Source organism: Gossypium hirsutum, chromosome D11 (genome assembly GCF_007990345.1).
Source record: "Gossypium hirsutum isolate 1008001.06 chromosome D11, Gossypium_hirsutum_v2.1, whole genome shotgun sequence".
Lineage (NCBI taxonomy): Eukaryota > Viridiplantae > Streptophyta > Magnoliopsida > Malvales > Malvaceae > Gossypium > Gossypium hirsutum.
In genome coordinates this window covers 50,788,657-50,807,019 of record NC_053447.1, presented here as the reverse complement: position 1 = coordinate 50,807,019, position 18,363 = coordinate 50,788,657, and the positions used below count along the sequence as shown (strand labels likewise).

The following is an 18,363-nucleotide window of genomic DNA, read 5'->3' as shown; positions in this document are numbered from 1 at the left end:
ATGGTTGTGTGATTGTTAGATTGAATTTTGTCCTTGTGAGAATGATGAAGATTTTCTTGGTCCTAAGGTACCATATCTAAATGGTAATGATATATCTTGCAAACAACACAAAACCTGATATAACTTTCGTTGTAAACTTATTAGCAAGATTTAGTTATTCTCCAACACGTAGACATTGGAATAGAATTAAATATGTATTCGGATATCTCAGAATGACCATTAATATGAAATTATTTTATTCAAATGATTCAAAATCTCTATTAGTTGGCTATGCTGATGTTGGTTATTTATCAGATCAACATAAAGGTTGATCTCAAACAAGATATTTATTTACATGTGGGGGAACAACCATATCATGGCGTTCAACAAAGCAAACATTATCTGTCACTTCTTCAAATCATGCAAAAATAATTGCAATGCATGAAGCAAATCAAGAGTGTGTTTGGCTAAGGTTATTGACCCAACATATCCAAAAGATATATAATTCGTCTTTACAGGAAATGATTCCAACTATCTTATATGAAAATAATACAGCGTGTATAGCTCAATTGAAGGGTGGTTACATTAAAGGTGACAAAACAAAACATATTTCACCAAAATAATTCTTCACCCATGATCTTAAGAAAAGAGGTGATATAAATGTTAAACAAATTCGTTCTAGTGATAATTTAATAGATCTTTTTACTAAGGCATTGCCAACCTCAACATTTGAAAGACTACTACACAAGATTGGAATACTTGACTCAAAGATGTAATGTAATGTTGCCATTAGGGGGAGTTTAAAAACAAGTTGTACTCTTTTTCTTTAACCAATGTTTTGTCCCATTGGGTTTTCCTAGTAAAGGTTTTTAACGAGGTAGTTTGTAATAGAAGATTGTGCACTCTTTTTCCTTCATTAGGTTTTTATCCCACAGGGCTTTTCCTAATAAGGTTTTAACGAGCCACATTATCTATCAATGGATATCCAAGGGGGAGTGTTATGAATATCTTATTAAGTGGATGTCCATAAAGATCAAGATAAGTTTTGATGTACTTTAAATTCTAATAGTCATTAGAATTAGATCTCTACTTCATTTATACTTCTTATGCCTATAAATAGAGACTTTAAAGAAGTACTGTAATCATCCCATTTATCAATAAAATACATTCTCTATTACTTCCCATATTTTTTTGTTTTTTACTCTCTCTATCTCTCTTTATTTTATAACAAAAAATTATTAATAGATTATTGAAATTGTAATAAAATTATAAAAAAATTGAAAATTATTATAAATTGTAAAAAATTTAAAATATAATTAAAAATTATAAAACTATTAAGCAAAGATAAAAATTGTAAAAAAGTTATAAAAGATTATATTTTAAAAAAATTTATAAGAAGTACTACCACTCTCTTTTCCTCATTCGCTACTATCGTCACATGCAAATTTTTGCCTACTCCATCACTCACTTTGTGCTCCTTTCCTTCGACCTTTGCGCCATTGCACGATACCTCCTTAATTCCATCGTCCGTTGTTCATGTTTTGTTCATTGGTGGGGAACTTGTAGGTGCAATGGATAAAGTCATGGCATCTCATATCAATGGCACTCTTGTTTTTCTCCTCAAACAAGTTGATGGGCTCTAGCTTAGATTATATTTGGTGTTACTCATAAAAAAATAGAAAAAATAAACTAATATAGACAAGGAGTCTACTCCATTTTGGATACATCAATGGTTGATATGTATTTGGGTTGTTTGGATTCCATTGAATATGTCTTTCATAACTTTCAAGATAAAACTCATCTCACTAAAGCATTGAGTGATGTTTGGATAACATAAGTGAGATGAGACTCCTCAAACACACTAGTGATACTCAAATGTACTAAAAGCTTCTCGATAAGAATAGTTTTCCTACTTTTATTTTTTATTCTACTTCAATACAAGTCTAAAATGAAAATCGAGATATAAGTAACAATTATAAAAGCATGGATTTTGTAAAAATTAAACATATTATATAATATAATTATAAATTTTATAATTATAATACAAATATGATCTTAATAATTTCAATTATAATTTAAAAAAAATCTAAGTTTAATTTACCTTGTTTCACTACAAATAAATTATCATTTAGTTACGACTAAAAATCTGTCATTAAAAACAAAAGATTTGTCAGTATAGATTTGAAAACCTTATATCGACAGTCAAAATGACTATTCCTACTAAAGGTTAACCGTTGGCACATGTAACATTGATATACTCTTTTATCATCGAAAAATGTGACCATCGAAATAGGTATAAAGTTTTATAGTGATGGTTTGAATGTCACTATGTCGGTATAAATAATGTCTGCTTTAATTGATTTGATAATACCTATATCGATGTTAAAAACTATTGACATAGGTTTCAAGTGTCAAAGTATGCATTAAAGAAATAGCGATGTTAATGACCGTTAGTAAAAGGTTATGTGAATGAAATTCTTATTATCTCCCTAAGCTTATAGCGACAGTATGAGCTGTCGATAAATGTTCAATGAGTGAGATTTCAATATCATCTCTAAACATATAGTGATAATTAAAACTATCGATAAGGTTTGAATAGTATCCAATTGCTAAAAAATTAGTTTGTTTATAATATTAATTAAATTATAATCTTAATTCTATATACTAAATGTAACGCCCTAGAATTTTTATTTTTGTTCTTGCGAAGGTGTGACACAACTGTGTATCTGCTTCAATAGTTAGCTTTTCTGGGTGTGTGAGAGGTCCCAAGTTTAAGCCAGGACTTGGGAAAATTTTGGTATTTTTATGAATAAGTCCGCCCTATCTTTGGTCAGTAGGCTTTTAAGTAAAAGTTGGAAAATAATTAACAGAATGGATCTGCTAGTTTGGTGGATAAGTGGAGTGTTGGTGTGAAGGAGGTCTTGTGTTCAATTCTCTGTGATGGCATGGAGACAGTATTTTTGCTCCAATTTCGACTAAGAGTTGTGTTGGGGCAAAACTCTGAGTAGTTGTGTTTTAGTGGGTTAATAGGGAGTGATTTTAGGAGATAATGAGGGAGCAATTATTAGAAAATAATCTGATTATCTTTTTGTTGTAGAAAAAAAAAAGTAGAGTTTCGGTTTTCTCTCCAATTACCCAAACTTTTTCTGATGTTTTCTTCTTCTTTTTTCCCTCCTCTGCGATTCTTTCCCCTAGTTGCTGCCAAAATTTCCATTATTTTTCCCCTTATGTTTCTTTCTTTATTTTCCAATTGGTTTGGTTGTTCATCGTTGGTTGCGTGTGTTCGGTAAGTAACGATTTTGTCTATTGTTAATCGTTCTTGGTTAATCTCTTAAAGGAGGATTCCTTTTTGGTGTTTAGGAGTTAATCAATGAGCTAGTGGTTTTGAATTGACATTGTAATTGTGCGAAGTTGTGGTTACTCAAGCAAGGTAAGGGTTTTTTTAGGTTTTTAGTCGAGTTCCTTCCAAAATTGGTTGGTTAAAAACAAATTAAGTGATTAATTTGGAGATTTGTTAGTCAATTTTTAGGTTCTGGAGGCTTAGGAGTGCTTACGCATCAGAAACGAAACCAGGTGTGTACCCGAAACGTAAAAAATGGGATTTGGCGAAAAGCCAAAATTGCTTGCTGTCAAGAAATAAGAGAAATAAGAGAAAATAATGCGAAAATTGTAGAGAAAGGAAATAAGGGTGTTATAAACTTTGAAATCAACATTCTGCACTAAAATAGTTTTGGACAACAGTAGTAGTCTAACTTTGAAAAATCATCAAAAATAGTGGAAATTGAGTGAGAGGTTAAATAAAATACGAAATTAAATTTTATTGAGTCTAGTTTTTGATGGAAGAAACAATGTAAGCAATGAAATTGTAAGTTATGAGATATAATGAATTTTGTGAGACAGGTCAAAATGGGTTCGGGTTCCCCTATTCTGATTTGGAAAAATCATCGAAAATTGTAAAAAAAATAATTAGGGGCTTAAATTTATATGTTTAAATCCTTAACGAGTCTATGTTTAAGAGAAACAAATGGAAACATAATTCGAATTCCGTACTAAGAGATAAATAATTTTTAGTAAGGAAAGGTTGAAGCTGTCAAACAGTAGAATCGAGATAGATTTGAAGATTTTACTGTACTTATTTGATAAACTATAAAATCTGAAAATTTTATGGTAGAAAGGTATTTGAGTCTAGTTTCGAAAACATCAAGCGGATCTTAATTTAGAATTCTATAGCTCAATATATAAATAATTTAGTGGCAACAACTCAAGTAGACAACTTTGAATGAACATATAAGTAAATAGTGAAAACATATATGAATATTTAGCTAGCATGGGTTACATTAAAAATGGATCACACGACCAATGCCAATTTAGGCTGAGTGGGCCGCAGGGGCACACACAGGCGTGTGGGCCCATTTTTATCGGAATGTTTCTAAGGTTGCACAGGTCGCCCAAATCGACTGTGAACCTACTGTAAGGTCGGTAAGCGCTACTTAAACCCCTAAATGTGTGATACTGACTGAATGATATTTGTGTACTGAGCATGTTAATACCTGAACCGAATATATGTAATGAAATTGCATAATAGCATATCATCCATTGTATGTTGCATTGCATTGGGTTGGGGTTCTTATTCGAAGGAAGTGTACTGAAAGGTTTTAAGCCTAATTTACTGGCAGCCCAGCTGGAAACTACTGTTTTGTGCCACATTATGTACTACTTGGAGTGTAGGGATGGGTGGGTTGATTATATCCCCACATAGAGTGTAGGGTTGGACGAAGATGGTGTGTAGAGGCTGGATGGGTAGGATTTTGCTACTGCATAACTGTTACTACTACTGATACTATGATGGGCTAAGGCCCTACTGCATTTTTGACACTGTACTGAGATGGGTTAAGCCCCAAACTGTCACTGATACTGAAAAGGGCTTAGGCCCAAGACTGTTCAACTGTGCACTGTGAATACTGATTGTTTGTTTGTTTTTGCGGGATTACACACTGAGTTTACGTAAACTCACCCTTTTTGTTTAATGTGCACAGGTAATCCCCAGACTTAGATGAATCAGTGCGACGGAGGACTCAGCGGTGACTACAAAAATTTTTGGACTTCATGGCTTTCAATTTACGTTTTATGATTTAATTATTATTGATTATTTGGATTGTAATTTAAGGACCCTCTGGGACTTTGGTTTTAAATTTTGGGTTTTTATTTATTTATTTTACTTTATGGATTTATTCCTGGTAGCCGTAAGAAATTCGATTTTCAAAAAGTTAAAGTAGTTTCTGAACGCATGATCACTTAGACTGTTTTATTAAAGCTTCCGCAATGAGGGATGTTTCAAAAAAATGTTTTAAATGAATAAATACAACTTCTTAAGTTCTAACAAAGGTTTACTAAATATAATAACATGGAATGTTTTCAACGTAACAACGAGGTTTCAAAAATACTATCTTGTGACATTTCCAGATACAACCATAACGTCTAGGCTAGGTTTGGAGTGTTACACTAAAAAAAATTACAACCCAAACATAATTTTGATAAAATATCCAAACTAATATACATTAGAAGTATACAAGAAACAATGTTATTATTATAGAAACAAAGATCTGAATAGCAACATAAACTAAAAGCACATAGTCTTACTTTTTAGCAACATAAACATAATCTTGATAAAAATATCCAAACTGATACATATTACAAATATACAAGAAACAATAAATTTTTTTATTACAGAAACAAAGATTTGAATAGCGACATAAACAGTATAAGAATCACTAGTCTTGAATGGGAGGAGGAAATCCCCGTTTCTTGTTTGGCTGTTGGCATACGTGTGTTGAAATATGAAAAAATATATAAAAAATGAAGTGCGATTGTAGTGCGAGTGTATAGATCAAATTGTAATAAAATTATATTACGACGGAACACCAAATGTATTCCGAGAATTGAACTCAAATGAGATTGTGCAATTTGAGGCAAAGAATAAAAATAACACGTGCAAGAAAGTCTACTAAGCTACTATCACAATTAATTAGTACAACAATCCAAAACAAGTGATTGTCAAATTCCTAAAAAAGCAAACAAACATAAAAACTTTCAATTAATAGAAAAAAATATCAGCAATAATGGTGATCGATTAGTCTTCATGTAAGCAATAAAATTATATTTAAGGGACTCAATTGACAATTTCCTCATTTTAACTAAATTTACCTCTCGATTTCAATTTAATCAAATGTAGAACTTAATCAAATTATCTTCTTGATCTCACTTAATTAAGCCAAAATAAATTTATTTTTACTTGATAAACCCTCATTTCGGTCTTAGCTATCTAAATTTCCACTTAAAGTTATCAATTTCAAATTTTATAGTTTATTCAATTTAGTCTAAATTGTTCAATTGACTATTTAGGCATAAATTCACATACTTACAATCAAATCAACCAATCACTCAAGGTATTCAGAACATACCCATAGCAAAATTAAACACAAAGAGCAATTCCATACAATCAAATTAAATTAAAAGAATGAAATTGAAATAAGTTTAAAAAAACTAAATAATGTGTAGAATTTCTTAATTCCAATGGTAGAGATGCTTCAATCCAAAAGAATTTATTGAAAGCCCAATGATGAAATCTTCAATTGAAATGAAATTAAAAATAAAATCAAGAGTTTGATAATACTAACCTAGAAAATATTCAAATGTCCCTGTACCATTTAACTTCGAAATTTCCCTCAACTAATTCTTAAAAGTCTTAACTTAAAGGCTATTCTAACATTAATTCACCACCCAAATCAGTTGAGTTTAGGTGATATAATAAATGTTCAATTACATAAACATCCTTGCTATTAATCCCATATAAGACATGTTTGACTAATGTTTCCACCATTTGCCCTTCAAAATCTCGGTAGATTTGATTATTATGAACTTGATGTCGCGATGCTGGGAAGGTAATGTCGCAACACTTTTGGACAGAGGTCTTTGGGTCGTGACATCACAGGTTCGATGTCATGACCTTGCTCAGTCTCTTTGGTCCATCTTTAGGGGCGATGTTGAAACCATAGAACCGGTGTTGTGACCTTGCAAATCAGGGAGATCTGTGTCATGATAACACAGGTCCAGTGTCGCGACCTTGAAGCTTCCCGAGGTGCCTCCTTAACATGGTGGAAAGGCTGATGTCGTGACACTAAGAGTCAGAGGACTTCGGGTTGTGACATCCATCTCCCGAGATTGCAACGCCAAAGTTGCCCCCTTGCTTCCTTCTTTCTTGCTTGATTATCAAAATATACATTTCCTTTCAAAGTACTCGACTATGGAAACTTAATCAAGACCTTATCAATTGAAGAATTATCCATTACTTTAAGCCAATAATCCATCAAAAATTAGAAGAGCAAGCTTCCTTACCTCCTACATTTTGTTACGGCAAAGCAAGAAGAAAAAGTTGAAGAATTCCTTTGTTTGTTTCTTCTTGTTGGTTCGGCTAAGGAAGGAGATGAAGGTTATCTTTTTCATTCTCTCTTTCATTAGTGCATGTTAAATTAAATTTTAATTAATGAAAATTTTCAATAGTCATAATCTCTTGATGGATAAATTAATGGAAATGGAAGGTTAGGATCAAGACTGGTCACTAACATAAAATTGGTTATGATTTAGTTGTTATTAAGTCCTAGGTTAATTTGCTACAGAAGGCCATTAATATTTCTTTGATCAAATTCAATTTGTGCAACCACTTTGCAAGTTAGTCCCTGTACTATGTTCAATGACCCATCTAACTAAATTCACTTAATAAATTCAACCCTAAAAATTTCATATTTGACACATAATTATTCGATTTTAATTTTCGGCTAACTTGATTTAAGAAACTCGGCCTCAAAATTGAATTTTTTGACTCCTTGAAAATTAGGTCCTTACAAGAGGATTAAATTTTCTATTTTGCCAATTTTAGAATTGTCACATCATCTCTCCGTCACAACATTAATGAAATTAATAGAATTAGATAAAAAAGAAAAAAGAAAAAGACAAGCACAATTAGTTGGATGCCTATTTTGTAATTTTCCATAGTCGGATGACAAAAAAAGAAATTTAAGCGTAGTTGAATGACCTGCCATGTAGTTTACCCTAAAAAATATAGTTTCTAGTAAGTTTGCTTAGGTTAAAATATGATCAAGTCTCTATACTCTTTGTATATATAAAACTTAGTCATTAATCTACTTTTATTTCAAAGAATTAGGTGTCTACTTTTCAGATTTAAAAATACAAGTCCGATTGTTAATCATGATAAACATTTTTTGTTAAATTTAGGTACTTTTCTTTTTGCCAAACTGTTAAATTTAAGTATATTATAATGTATTTTTTTATTACATGATTATCAAGTGAGTTTTTTTTATTTCAATATGCCACACTAGATAATTTAATAGAATAATTTTAATGGTGTTAGAAATTAGACCTAAATTTTTAACTTTGAAAAGAGAGATTAAATTTTCAAAAATAAAAGTAAATGGACTAAATTACAAATAAAGGAAGAGTACATGGACCTCAAGCATATTTTAACCTTTTACTTAATTAACCCTTAAAAGAAAGGAAAAGACGAAAACCCTTCTCCATCTGTGCTAATGTTCGTAGTTGATAGCCTAATCGGCCGTACCTTTCTCTCCACAGATCTCAGCAACTTTCGCGAGCAGTGGATTGGCGGTAGGTAAAAGCGAAAACCCAACTCACAGAGGGCTCGACTTTTATATTCAGGGAAGCTATTTTAGTTTCAGAAAAATGGATCCCTTATCTCAGTTTTTATTGGCAATTCTCTTTTTCCATAGCTCAGAATACATTTTAGCTGCTGCTATTCATGGGATGTCAAATGTTAATGTCAAATCACTTCTTGTCAGTAAAGAATATGTTTTAGCCATGGTCTTCGCATTGCTTGAATACTTTTTTGAACTCCTTTTATTCCCTGGACTGAAAGAACATTTGTGGGTTAGTAATCTAGGGCTTGCAATGCTTGTTGTAGGAGAAATTGTAAGGAAATTGGCTATTGTAACTGCTGGTCGGTCTTTTACACATTTAATTAGGGTTTATCATGAGGATCATCATAAGTTGGTTACCAGTGGAGTTTATGCCTTTGTTCGTCATCCGAGTTATTGTGGTTTCCTGATTTGGTCAGTTGGTACTCAGATAATGCTTTGTAATCCTATAGCCACTGTTGGTTTTGCTGTTGTTGTTTGGCGGTTTTTTGTGGCGAGGATTCCTTATGAGGAGTATTTTTTGAGGCAGTTTTTTGGGGCGGATTATGAGGAGTATGCTCGAAGAGTTCCTTCTGGGGTTCCATTTGTGATGTGATAATTCTTGGATTATGTTTGTAGGACTGACTGACTGACTCGGATAATCTTATTTTGGGTTAGTAGTTTGGGGCTTGGTCTTGTTTAAGTAGTAGTAGTTAATAGAAAATTTTCTATTCTGACCGTGGCTAGTCATTTGAGCGTTTGATTAAGTTATGGTTTACCATTTGGAACATTTCAAACTGGTTAGATGTAGCTTGTAGATTTGTTCATCCTACAGATCATTAAGGTTTCTTTGTTTGGTAAGTTTGTAATCAGATAACACTCTGTAAGGCAGTTCTTTGCAAAGTGGATCCCTTATGAGTGGCCTTTCCTTAAAGCAAAATTTGGGGCAGGTTATGAGTATGTTTGAAGTGTTTGTTCCGGGGTTCCATTTGATTAGTGCATTGTGTTAGTATGATTAGCATTGGCTTTTATAAGTTTTTCAAGTAAGGGAAAGGAAAATTATTTCTATTAAAGGTATAATTACTATGAGAAGCATCGTAAGTTTGTTAGACAGAGTTCATGGATCCTTCATCACCAAGGGAATATAAGGTTTCTTTGTTTGGTAAGTGGATACTCATAAAATGTACCTATTCTTTATGTTGCTCAGATTCGGATGTGAGTTCCGCACACTTATGTTCAATTTTTTTCTTGTATGTGGAGGGTTTGTTGATTGTATGAGAAGGGTTGGCATTGGTTTGTAAAAGCTTTTCAAGTGAGCAAACTGAAATTTCTTTTGATTAAGGCGTAGCTTTCCTTGATAAACATCATAAGTTGTAGAGACAGGACTCATGGATTCTTTCATCATCCTGGTCATAAGATTTCGTTGTTTGGGTAGTTGCTACTCAGATTATGCTCTGTAATCCTGTTTTAGTTATTGTTTTGCTGTTGTGGTTTGGCTGTTCTTTCCAAAGAGGATCCCTTGGGAACGGCTTCTCTTTTGATGCAGATAATGAGGAATATGCTTGATTGTTTGTTCTGGCTTGGGGTTCCATTTATGAAGTGATAATTTGTGGATTGTGTTAGTTGTAGGGATGTTGCACCATCACACTGCATTTTGTTCTGCAGGATCCGGTACCTATATTTGACCCTTTCAGGATCCTTTTAAAACATGCAAAAACTATGAAAAAGTGAAACCTGTGTCAAACAAGTGTATCTGACACTCATAATCGAATCCAAATAGCTGATAGTGATTCCTCACTAGGAAAATTGGAACCAATTGTATAATTACTATGGGATTAAAGCTTCATGTCTTTTGCTGTATGTGTTTGTTTTTTTTTCTCAGCACTTCTTTTATGTAAGTTTATGGAGTTGATGAAATATATATATATACATGGAAATGGTTACTCATCCATGTATACTTGGATAATGAGTTCTGGTTGGTGGATAAACCCAGCACCTGTCATAATAGTTGGATAATTCTTATGCACTTGTTTAATTGGTGGCTTCAGTTACATAGGCGCACTCAACATCTAGGGGTAAAGAGCTTACCAAATTGTTTAGCAGAAATAATCTCCCGTGTTACATGATGAAGAATAATAAACAATTTAGATTTTAACAACAAATCAATCAAAGAAGACAAAGCAACTAAAGAAACAAATCAAACATAAATGTAATTTTTGACTTTCTAATTTTTTTATATAAAAAAAACAAAAATTTTCTGTGTTTTTCTTGAAATCTCGGATTTTGAAAATGAGATTGGGTTTGAATCTTGCTCAAATCCAAATCCGTTTTCGTGAGGTAAAATAGAGAATGCAAGTATTATCCGGAATGATTGTGTTAAATTGTTTATAGATGAGTTTTTGTGGATAAGCGGTAAAAACTGCCAAATTAGGTTAGCATAAGGATCAGAAAACACTGTACCAGACTAGCACCGGAAGAGAAGTTAAAGGAGCGAATGAGATTAAATACCCTAATAATTCTAATTTAATTATAAATGATGTAACTAACATGTTAAGTATCCCACCCGAAAAGTAATTTCGAATTTTAAAAAATCCAAATAAATTTGGCCCAAAAATGTAATTATAAAGTGTCCATAAGAGAATATAAACTTGAATTGAAGGTGAGTAATCTCTTCTGAATCACCGCTTGGTTAAAAGGGAATGGCAACATTTTCCAAGTTGGAACTTGGCAGACAAATATATGGTAAGCTGACAAAGCATCCATACGGTGGTGGTTGCATTTATCAACAAAAGAAACACCACTAATGATGGTCATCAACACACATGTCAGAATCGCACGGATTTTCCAATACCACCAACACGTCATGCCTTTGGGATAATTAAAAGCCATTTCCTTCACCTAAAAACTATGCATTGGTTCATTGTACCATCCAGACAAAAAGAATCAAAGCCAGCAGGTCGCAATCCACCATTTTCCTACGATTCTAATCCATTAATGATATCTGTGAATGATTTTTCTATACTTCACTATGTCTGCCATTGAATCAGGGGGGATACAAAGATTCATAAAATAATGTCATTTGTTGGATTCTCTTCTACTGATATTTCCTCTTCATGTAATTTAATAATTGGTTACTGGGATTTAGATATAAATAGATTATGTTTCTTATACGGATTCCAATGATGATAGTCATAAAACCCAAGTTGCAGACTCAGGTGGAATAGCAGAAAAAAATATAGATGCTCACCAAATCTTTTAGCTTAAATTAATGTCTCTATATTTCCATTAACTACATTTATTCTGAAATATTGGGCACATTACCCTTATTTTATGCACATTCTTTCTCAAGCATGAATAGCAGCTAGCTAGTTGGGTGGCACAGGTTCCATATTGGTCTCAGTTAGGTTATATCCAACAATTGGGGAATTTCTAAATTAACTAATAAAATGTTCTATCAAATAATAATCATAAACTAATAAAATGTTGAATAATAATTTAATTCTCTCGAGATACAACTATAACCGTACTAATTATTAATGAAATAATTGTCACTAGAGTTTTTAAATTCTACAAACAGGATTAATGGTTGACAAGTGTCTTATACGGGTATAGTATAATATTAGATAAATAAATATTTTAAAAAAAGAAGACTCATGACAGTTTTTTAAGGCGACTTATGAAATAAATAAAAAAAATACACTACCAGTGTACCAAAATGAACATATTAATAATTATAAATATTATACAACATCCAAATCATTACCAAACACAAATAATTAAAATATCATAACTTTCGACAAAGTCTAAATATAACAAAAAAATAAATTAAAAATAAATTTAGACAAAATCTAAGTATATATAAAGTTAGTTTTCTCTCCCGTTCTATGTAGAAGTTGATTTTATGTATTAATTAAATTACATTTAATTATTTCTTAATTTTTTTATAAAATTGTAAAAATTTCATTAATAATATAGTTATAAAACTAAAATATAATAATACATAAATTTAATTTTAAAAACATGATAATTGATATTAGAATCGATTTAATATTTTTTTAAAATATAAATATTATAATAATAGATAATGCGGAAATAGTCAATATAGGCTATAATTAAAATTAAATATTATGGCCGTTGAATAATTTATTCTAATATTATTTATATTATAAATATTTATTTCAAGTATTTAATTTGTAAAAATAGTGATGAACTTAAAAAGATTTTTTCAAAACGGGTTTAAATAAGTTTATCGATAATATATAAAAAGCAGGAGTTTAGAACAACGTTTGAATTAGTGAGAATTTCCTTTATTTCCTACCATATTACTAATTGACATTTAGAAATATTTATAATTTAATTTAGAATTATTAGTTATAATCCTATTTAAATAAAAGTCTAAGCATACCCATTACCAATAAGCCAAAATAACTAATAATTAAGGTTAATAGTTTTTAAAAAATTTGAATTATTTTTATTTTTTAGTAGTAAATCTTTTATTTTCATAATAAAGTAAACTTGAATAGAAGTGTAAGTATAATAATAGATATTGACTTTATCATTTAATTGTCACTTAATTTGTGCTAGAGTTATATATCAATTAAAATTTAATAGCATCTATTAGTAGCATTTAAGAAAAATAATTAATAAAAAGAATGAAAATTATCGGTGTTAATAAGTTAGAAGTATATATAGTTCAATGACACCGGAGAGATATGTAAGATCATTTTAATTGATAAAAACACTATATAATATTATGATATTTTTAAATTTTTTTTATAAGTTGTTTATTTCTTGCAAAGCAAGTACTTTTATACTTTTTTTTACCTCCTTCTAATTATTATTATATATGTATGAGAGGACATTTAAGAAATTAATACATAATAATTATTATAAAAATCATATTACTATTAAATATAAATTTATTAAAAGTTAATAAAACTTTATGTAATTATTTTTTTAGTTAATTTTATATTAATAAAATTTATGTAAAATAAATCTATATATCATTAATATCCAATTGAGTAAAATAACTGACTCAAAAATTAAATATACACATAATAACGCCCTCTCACTCTGAACAACTTTTGAATGCCAGTGAAAAGAAATAAAAAAGCATATAATCTTAAGATTCCAATTAATTCATGCAATTACCTTTATAAAATATTATATTCAATAATTTCAAATTTTTTTTGTTGAAATTAGGGGTTCATTGTCACTAATTTTTAAATAAATAAATAAATAATAATAAAATATGTTCCATTCTTATTTATTAGTGGAGATTGAAACTCCAACCTCAACATTTATGAAGGTGTTTAGGGCCATGGACCCTAGAATTTATCAAGTGTTTTATTATTATTCTTCAAAATGTTTTATTATATTTTCTTAAAAAGAGTTATATTTTATAAGGTCTATTGATGTTCAAATTATTTTTAAAATTTTATCATTCATAAATATATTTAGCTTGAAATTATATTTTGGTAACAATAATCTCATTAATTTATATTAGTTTAATTTTCTCTATTTTAATTTTTAATAATTCAAGTGTATTTATGTTAATTGTTAAGATTTTTTTATATAATTACGAGTGTTTTCATCTATTTTACAGATTAATATTAATTCTATTTGGAGTAATATTGAAGTAAAAAAAGTTGTTAAGTTAATATTAAATAAATTTTATACATAATTTAATTAAATTCTAATTCTTTTGACATCAAGGCATTAAATTTGATTAAATTTTCTACATATGCAATATGTTATTGCTCTATTTAAGGTTGATGCACATTGAGTTACTAGTTACTGCTTAATAGATTTTATTATATTTTAACTAGTCAAACCCATCCCAAATTCAACATTGTAAAAACCAAGTAATAGTAGAGTCTTTGAACACTTCTACTCTCGGTCCCCAAGCACTCAAGTCTACAAAATCTCAAGTAGGTATCAACAAGCACTAACAGGCAGGCTCCCCCTACTTGAAAAGACACACACACACACAAAATCTTTGCATACAGAACAGATAAGCATAGCACAAAAGAAGTTTCCTTTACTACATAACAATGAATGAAACACAGAACAAGGATAAGATCTTAAAGATTTCAGACCAGAAATTTAGTTGGGTAAAAAAAAGAACAAATTCCCAAATCATAATAGAGTGAGTTTAGGGTTTTAATTTTGTTCATCGAACCTGAGCAGCATATTCAAAAGTTTCAATCAATCAAGAAGGGCTTTCATTTTTTCCTATACTAGCTTACATCTTAATGATTTGAATTCAGTCATAAATTTCAAATAGAAAACATCAAAGGAGGCAAAGATGCATTATTTGAAGTAGTATAGATTGTTTGGTCAAAATCATTAAGAGATAGGCCATTTTCTGACCTCAAAAGAAAGCAATAGAACTGTCATTTCTCTATTGGCCATGAACCAATACCGTATTTGAAATGCCTTTCTCAATTGACTTCCTTTTTTCCATTTATTTCTATAATTTCATCAAAATTCTGAATTTCAAACATATATCCATGCTTCTTTCTCAAGGGTATCAGTCATGATCCACAACATATGCGTATGTATATAATATACAAATATATTTTAATAAACTATCTATTGATTTTAGTAATAGTTGACATCTAAAATCAACTCAGTACAAAGTAAAGTAGATAAAAAATCGGAAATAACCAAATTTAATAAAAAAAAATATAAAAAATCCATCCATGACATATATTGTTTCATCTATATAAATATAATATGAAATATGAACATTTAATTATAATATAAAAAAAATAATTTTATATGGTATATATTGTGGAGTGCTCTTACATCATAATATTGAAAACAACATCCACTTTTTATCTGATATAGTGGGCTCAAAAACATTCCATTATCATTGTTTTCTTGTTATCAGAGAATTACATTATATGGAAGGATTTCATCAAACTCAGAGAATTACATTGTCCATGACAATGCCTACACATTTTTTTTACAAAATACTTGCATTTCATGAAAACAGATTGTGGACCGAATTTAATCATTTTATTTTAAATTGTATTATCCACTTCATCACTTGAATGTTCAAAAATGATACATCCTTCTATGTTTATAAATCTGAAATCACTATTCGGATATATAGTAATTTTAATGATACATGCACCTAAATTATCGAATTTTGATATGATAAATTAATTTTAAAAATATATAATTAAAATAGTTTTCAGATTCATATAAAAATTTAAAATATAAATATAATTCTGAAATAAAATAGTGATGTCATGAACAGTAGGAGAAATTTCATGTATGAAAATATTTAGAGAGGAATTTAGTGAATCATGAAATATCAAATGATGTGAAAATTAATTTTAGTATTCAACCAATGAATATTCAGTGAAAAGTATGAGAAATATAGTAATAGTTAAGTGTGAATTAATGAAAATTATTCGTAATCGTGTTATCATAAAGCATAAACGAGTTTGAAAATATATTCGTGACATAAAAACTTAGTGATAAAGAAATTAAGAAATTAATGATTTATAAGTGAAATTTTAATATTTATATATACATACATGTGTAATAATATACATATAAAAGTATCTTGTGATAAGTGAATAATTTGAAGTCACACATAATTGTGTTAATATAGAATTAAATAATTTGGTAAAATATTCATTTTTTGAATTATTTGTATAATAGTAGCATTGTGAGATAAGTGAGAAATTGAAAGTGTAAGGAAATAACATAGAATCCAGCATAAATAATAGAAACATATAATATTTCTTTTTGTAGTGTAGGGTAAAAATGAAATATAAAGTGCAGTTGTGGTAAGAATAAAAGTCTCAAAATTAAATAAATAAAATCGTGTAAAAAGTCTTGGTAAATTAGGTAGGATTCGTGCGATATAATTGACATGCTATAAGAATTTAAGTACTGTGTTATTCGTAAAATCCGTGATATTATGGTGTAATTCATGTTAATAGTGATATTATTGTGACATTTATGATATGAGCACTTCGATACGTCTAGTGGTTATTATGATATTGTTTCATGTATCCTCCGTGGTTCTCTATTGTTTACTCAAGGCCTTCATATAATAAACAAGTAAAGTAAAATTGGTGAAGTAAATAAATATCAAGCCATGAATAAAGCAAATAAAATTTGTGGTAAGTGAATATTAAACTCTCTTTCATGTTTATGAAATCAAATGGTAATGTATTTCTTGGTAATTATATTATATTAAAGAATATTATGAATAATATTGTACCAAAGAATTGAGGTATTCTCCGGAAATCTTAATTAATATTTAGATATAATAGAATTCATTTGAGTAACTAGACCAAAACTGGTCTTTAGCGGCGTTTTTTTAGGCCTTTAGTGGCGCTTTATAACGCCACTAAGCGCCGCAAAAAAGGCCGCTAACGAAAACGCCGCAAACGTTTGCAGCGTTTACAACCAAAAACGCCGCTAAAGAACATGATATTTAGTGGCGTTTTTTTAGTAAGCGCCGCTAAAGAACATGTTCTTTAACGGCGCTTTGTATAAAAACGCCGCTGAAGAACATGATTTTTAGCGGCGCTTTTTTTACAAACGCCGCTACAGAACATGTTCTTTAGCGGCGCTTTTGTACAAAAACGCCACTATTTTTGGGAGTTTTTTTATATTAAATTTTTCATTTTTCAGCCCTCATGTAGCAACAAATCAAAAGCTACCAGATATAAACCAGCCAAAAGCAATAAATTTATATAATATTTCAAATTAAACGAATAAAATAATATTAATATCAATAAGTAAAAGTGAATTAATATTTTTTTTGCAAAAATGTTAAAAGTTAAAATGATAAAAATATTTATGCAATACACTATGACGGCGGGAGTTACGACTGAAACATCTTCATCATACTCTGAAAGTGCTGCTGGAGTTCGTCGTACTTTCTACTCTGCTCTGCTTCTCTCGATGCCGCATCAGCTTTAAGTTGTAGCTGGAGTTCTTAATATTTCTTTTGAACCTCTGCTTTTCTCGCTGCAGCCTCTGCTTCCCTCGCTGCCGCGTTTGCTTTAAGTTGTAGCTGGAGTTCTTCATATTTCCTTTGAACCTCAGCTGTGGTCGCTTGCATCTGAGTCATCTGGTCTTTTAACCTCTGAACTTCAGCTTGAGCCTGACTCCCTGAAGCCATGTATTGCTGCGAGCTGGATCCAAAATATTGGGTTGGGCTAACGAAAGATCCTTGAAATCGAACCCAACCATACCTTTCAGGACCTAAAACTTCAATAATAATTCGGTTATCAATGTCTTCAAGATGAACAGAACTATCACTAGAAGCAATCGCTTCGTACTCCGCCTTTTTATCCTTTAGATTTCCTAATAAATAAATCACATAATTATGAACGCAATATATATTAAAAAACATATGCAACATAACAATAGTCGCATTACAAGCTATGAATTAAACCATTAAAAAATAAACACTATAAATAACTAAAACAAGTCAAATCGTATTAAGTAAACTTACCATTATTTCACCAGCTTTAGGAGTCATGGGAGATCCATCTTTCTTCCTATGTGTAATTTCAAAAAGTTGAAGGCGTCCAACTTTTTGACCGGACGACATTTCCTACAATATAGTAGTAAAAATATTATTTAATAGAAAGTTATACATATTTGACAATATTAACAAATTAAAAATACCTCCGCCTCA

General features: G+C 30.1%; 1 protein-coding gene across 1 annotated transcript; it reads left to right on the top strand.

Annotated features, from left to right (window-relative positions):
- The first annotated feature begins 8,571 nt into the window (after window positions 1-8,571).
- On the top strand, window positions 8,572-10,653 carry LOC107913618 (protein-S-isoprenylcysteine O-methyltransferase A). Its single transcript, XM_016842270.2, has one exon. The coding sequence runs from the start codon at window positions 8,737-8,739 to the stop codon at window positions 9,301-9,303; it is 567 nt and encodes a 188-aa protein (XP_016697759.1). The 5' UTR covers window positions 8,572-8,736; the 3' UTR covers window positions 9,304-10,653.
- The last annotated feature ends 7,710 nt before the right edge of the window (window positions 10,654-18,363 follow it).

Coding starts and splice junctions, on each gene's coding strand:
- LOC107913618 (XM_016842270.2), top strand. CDS start 8,737: ATGGATCCCTTATCTCAGTTTTTATTGGCAATTCTCTTTTTCCATAGC.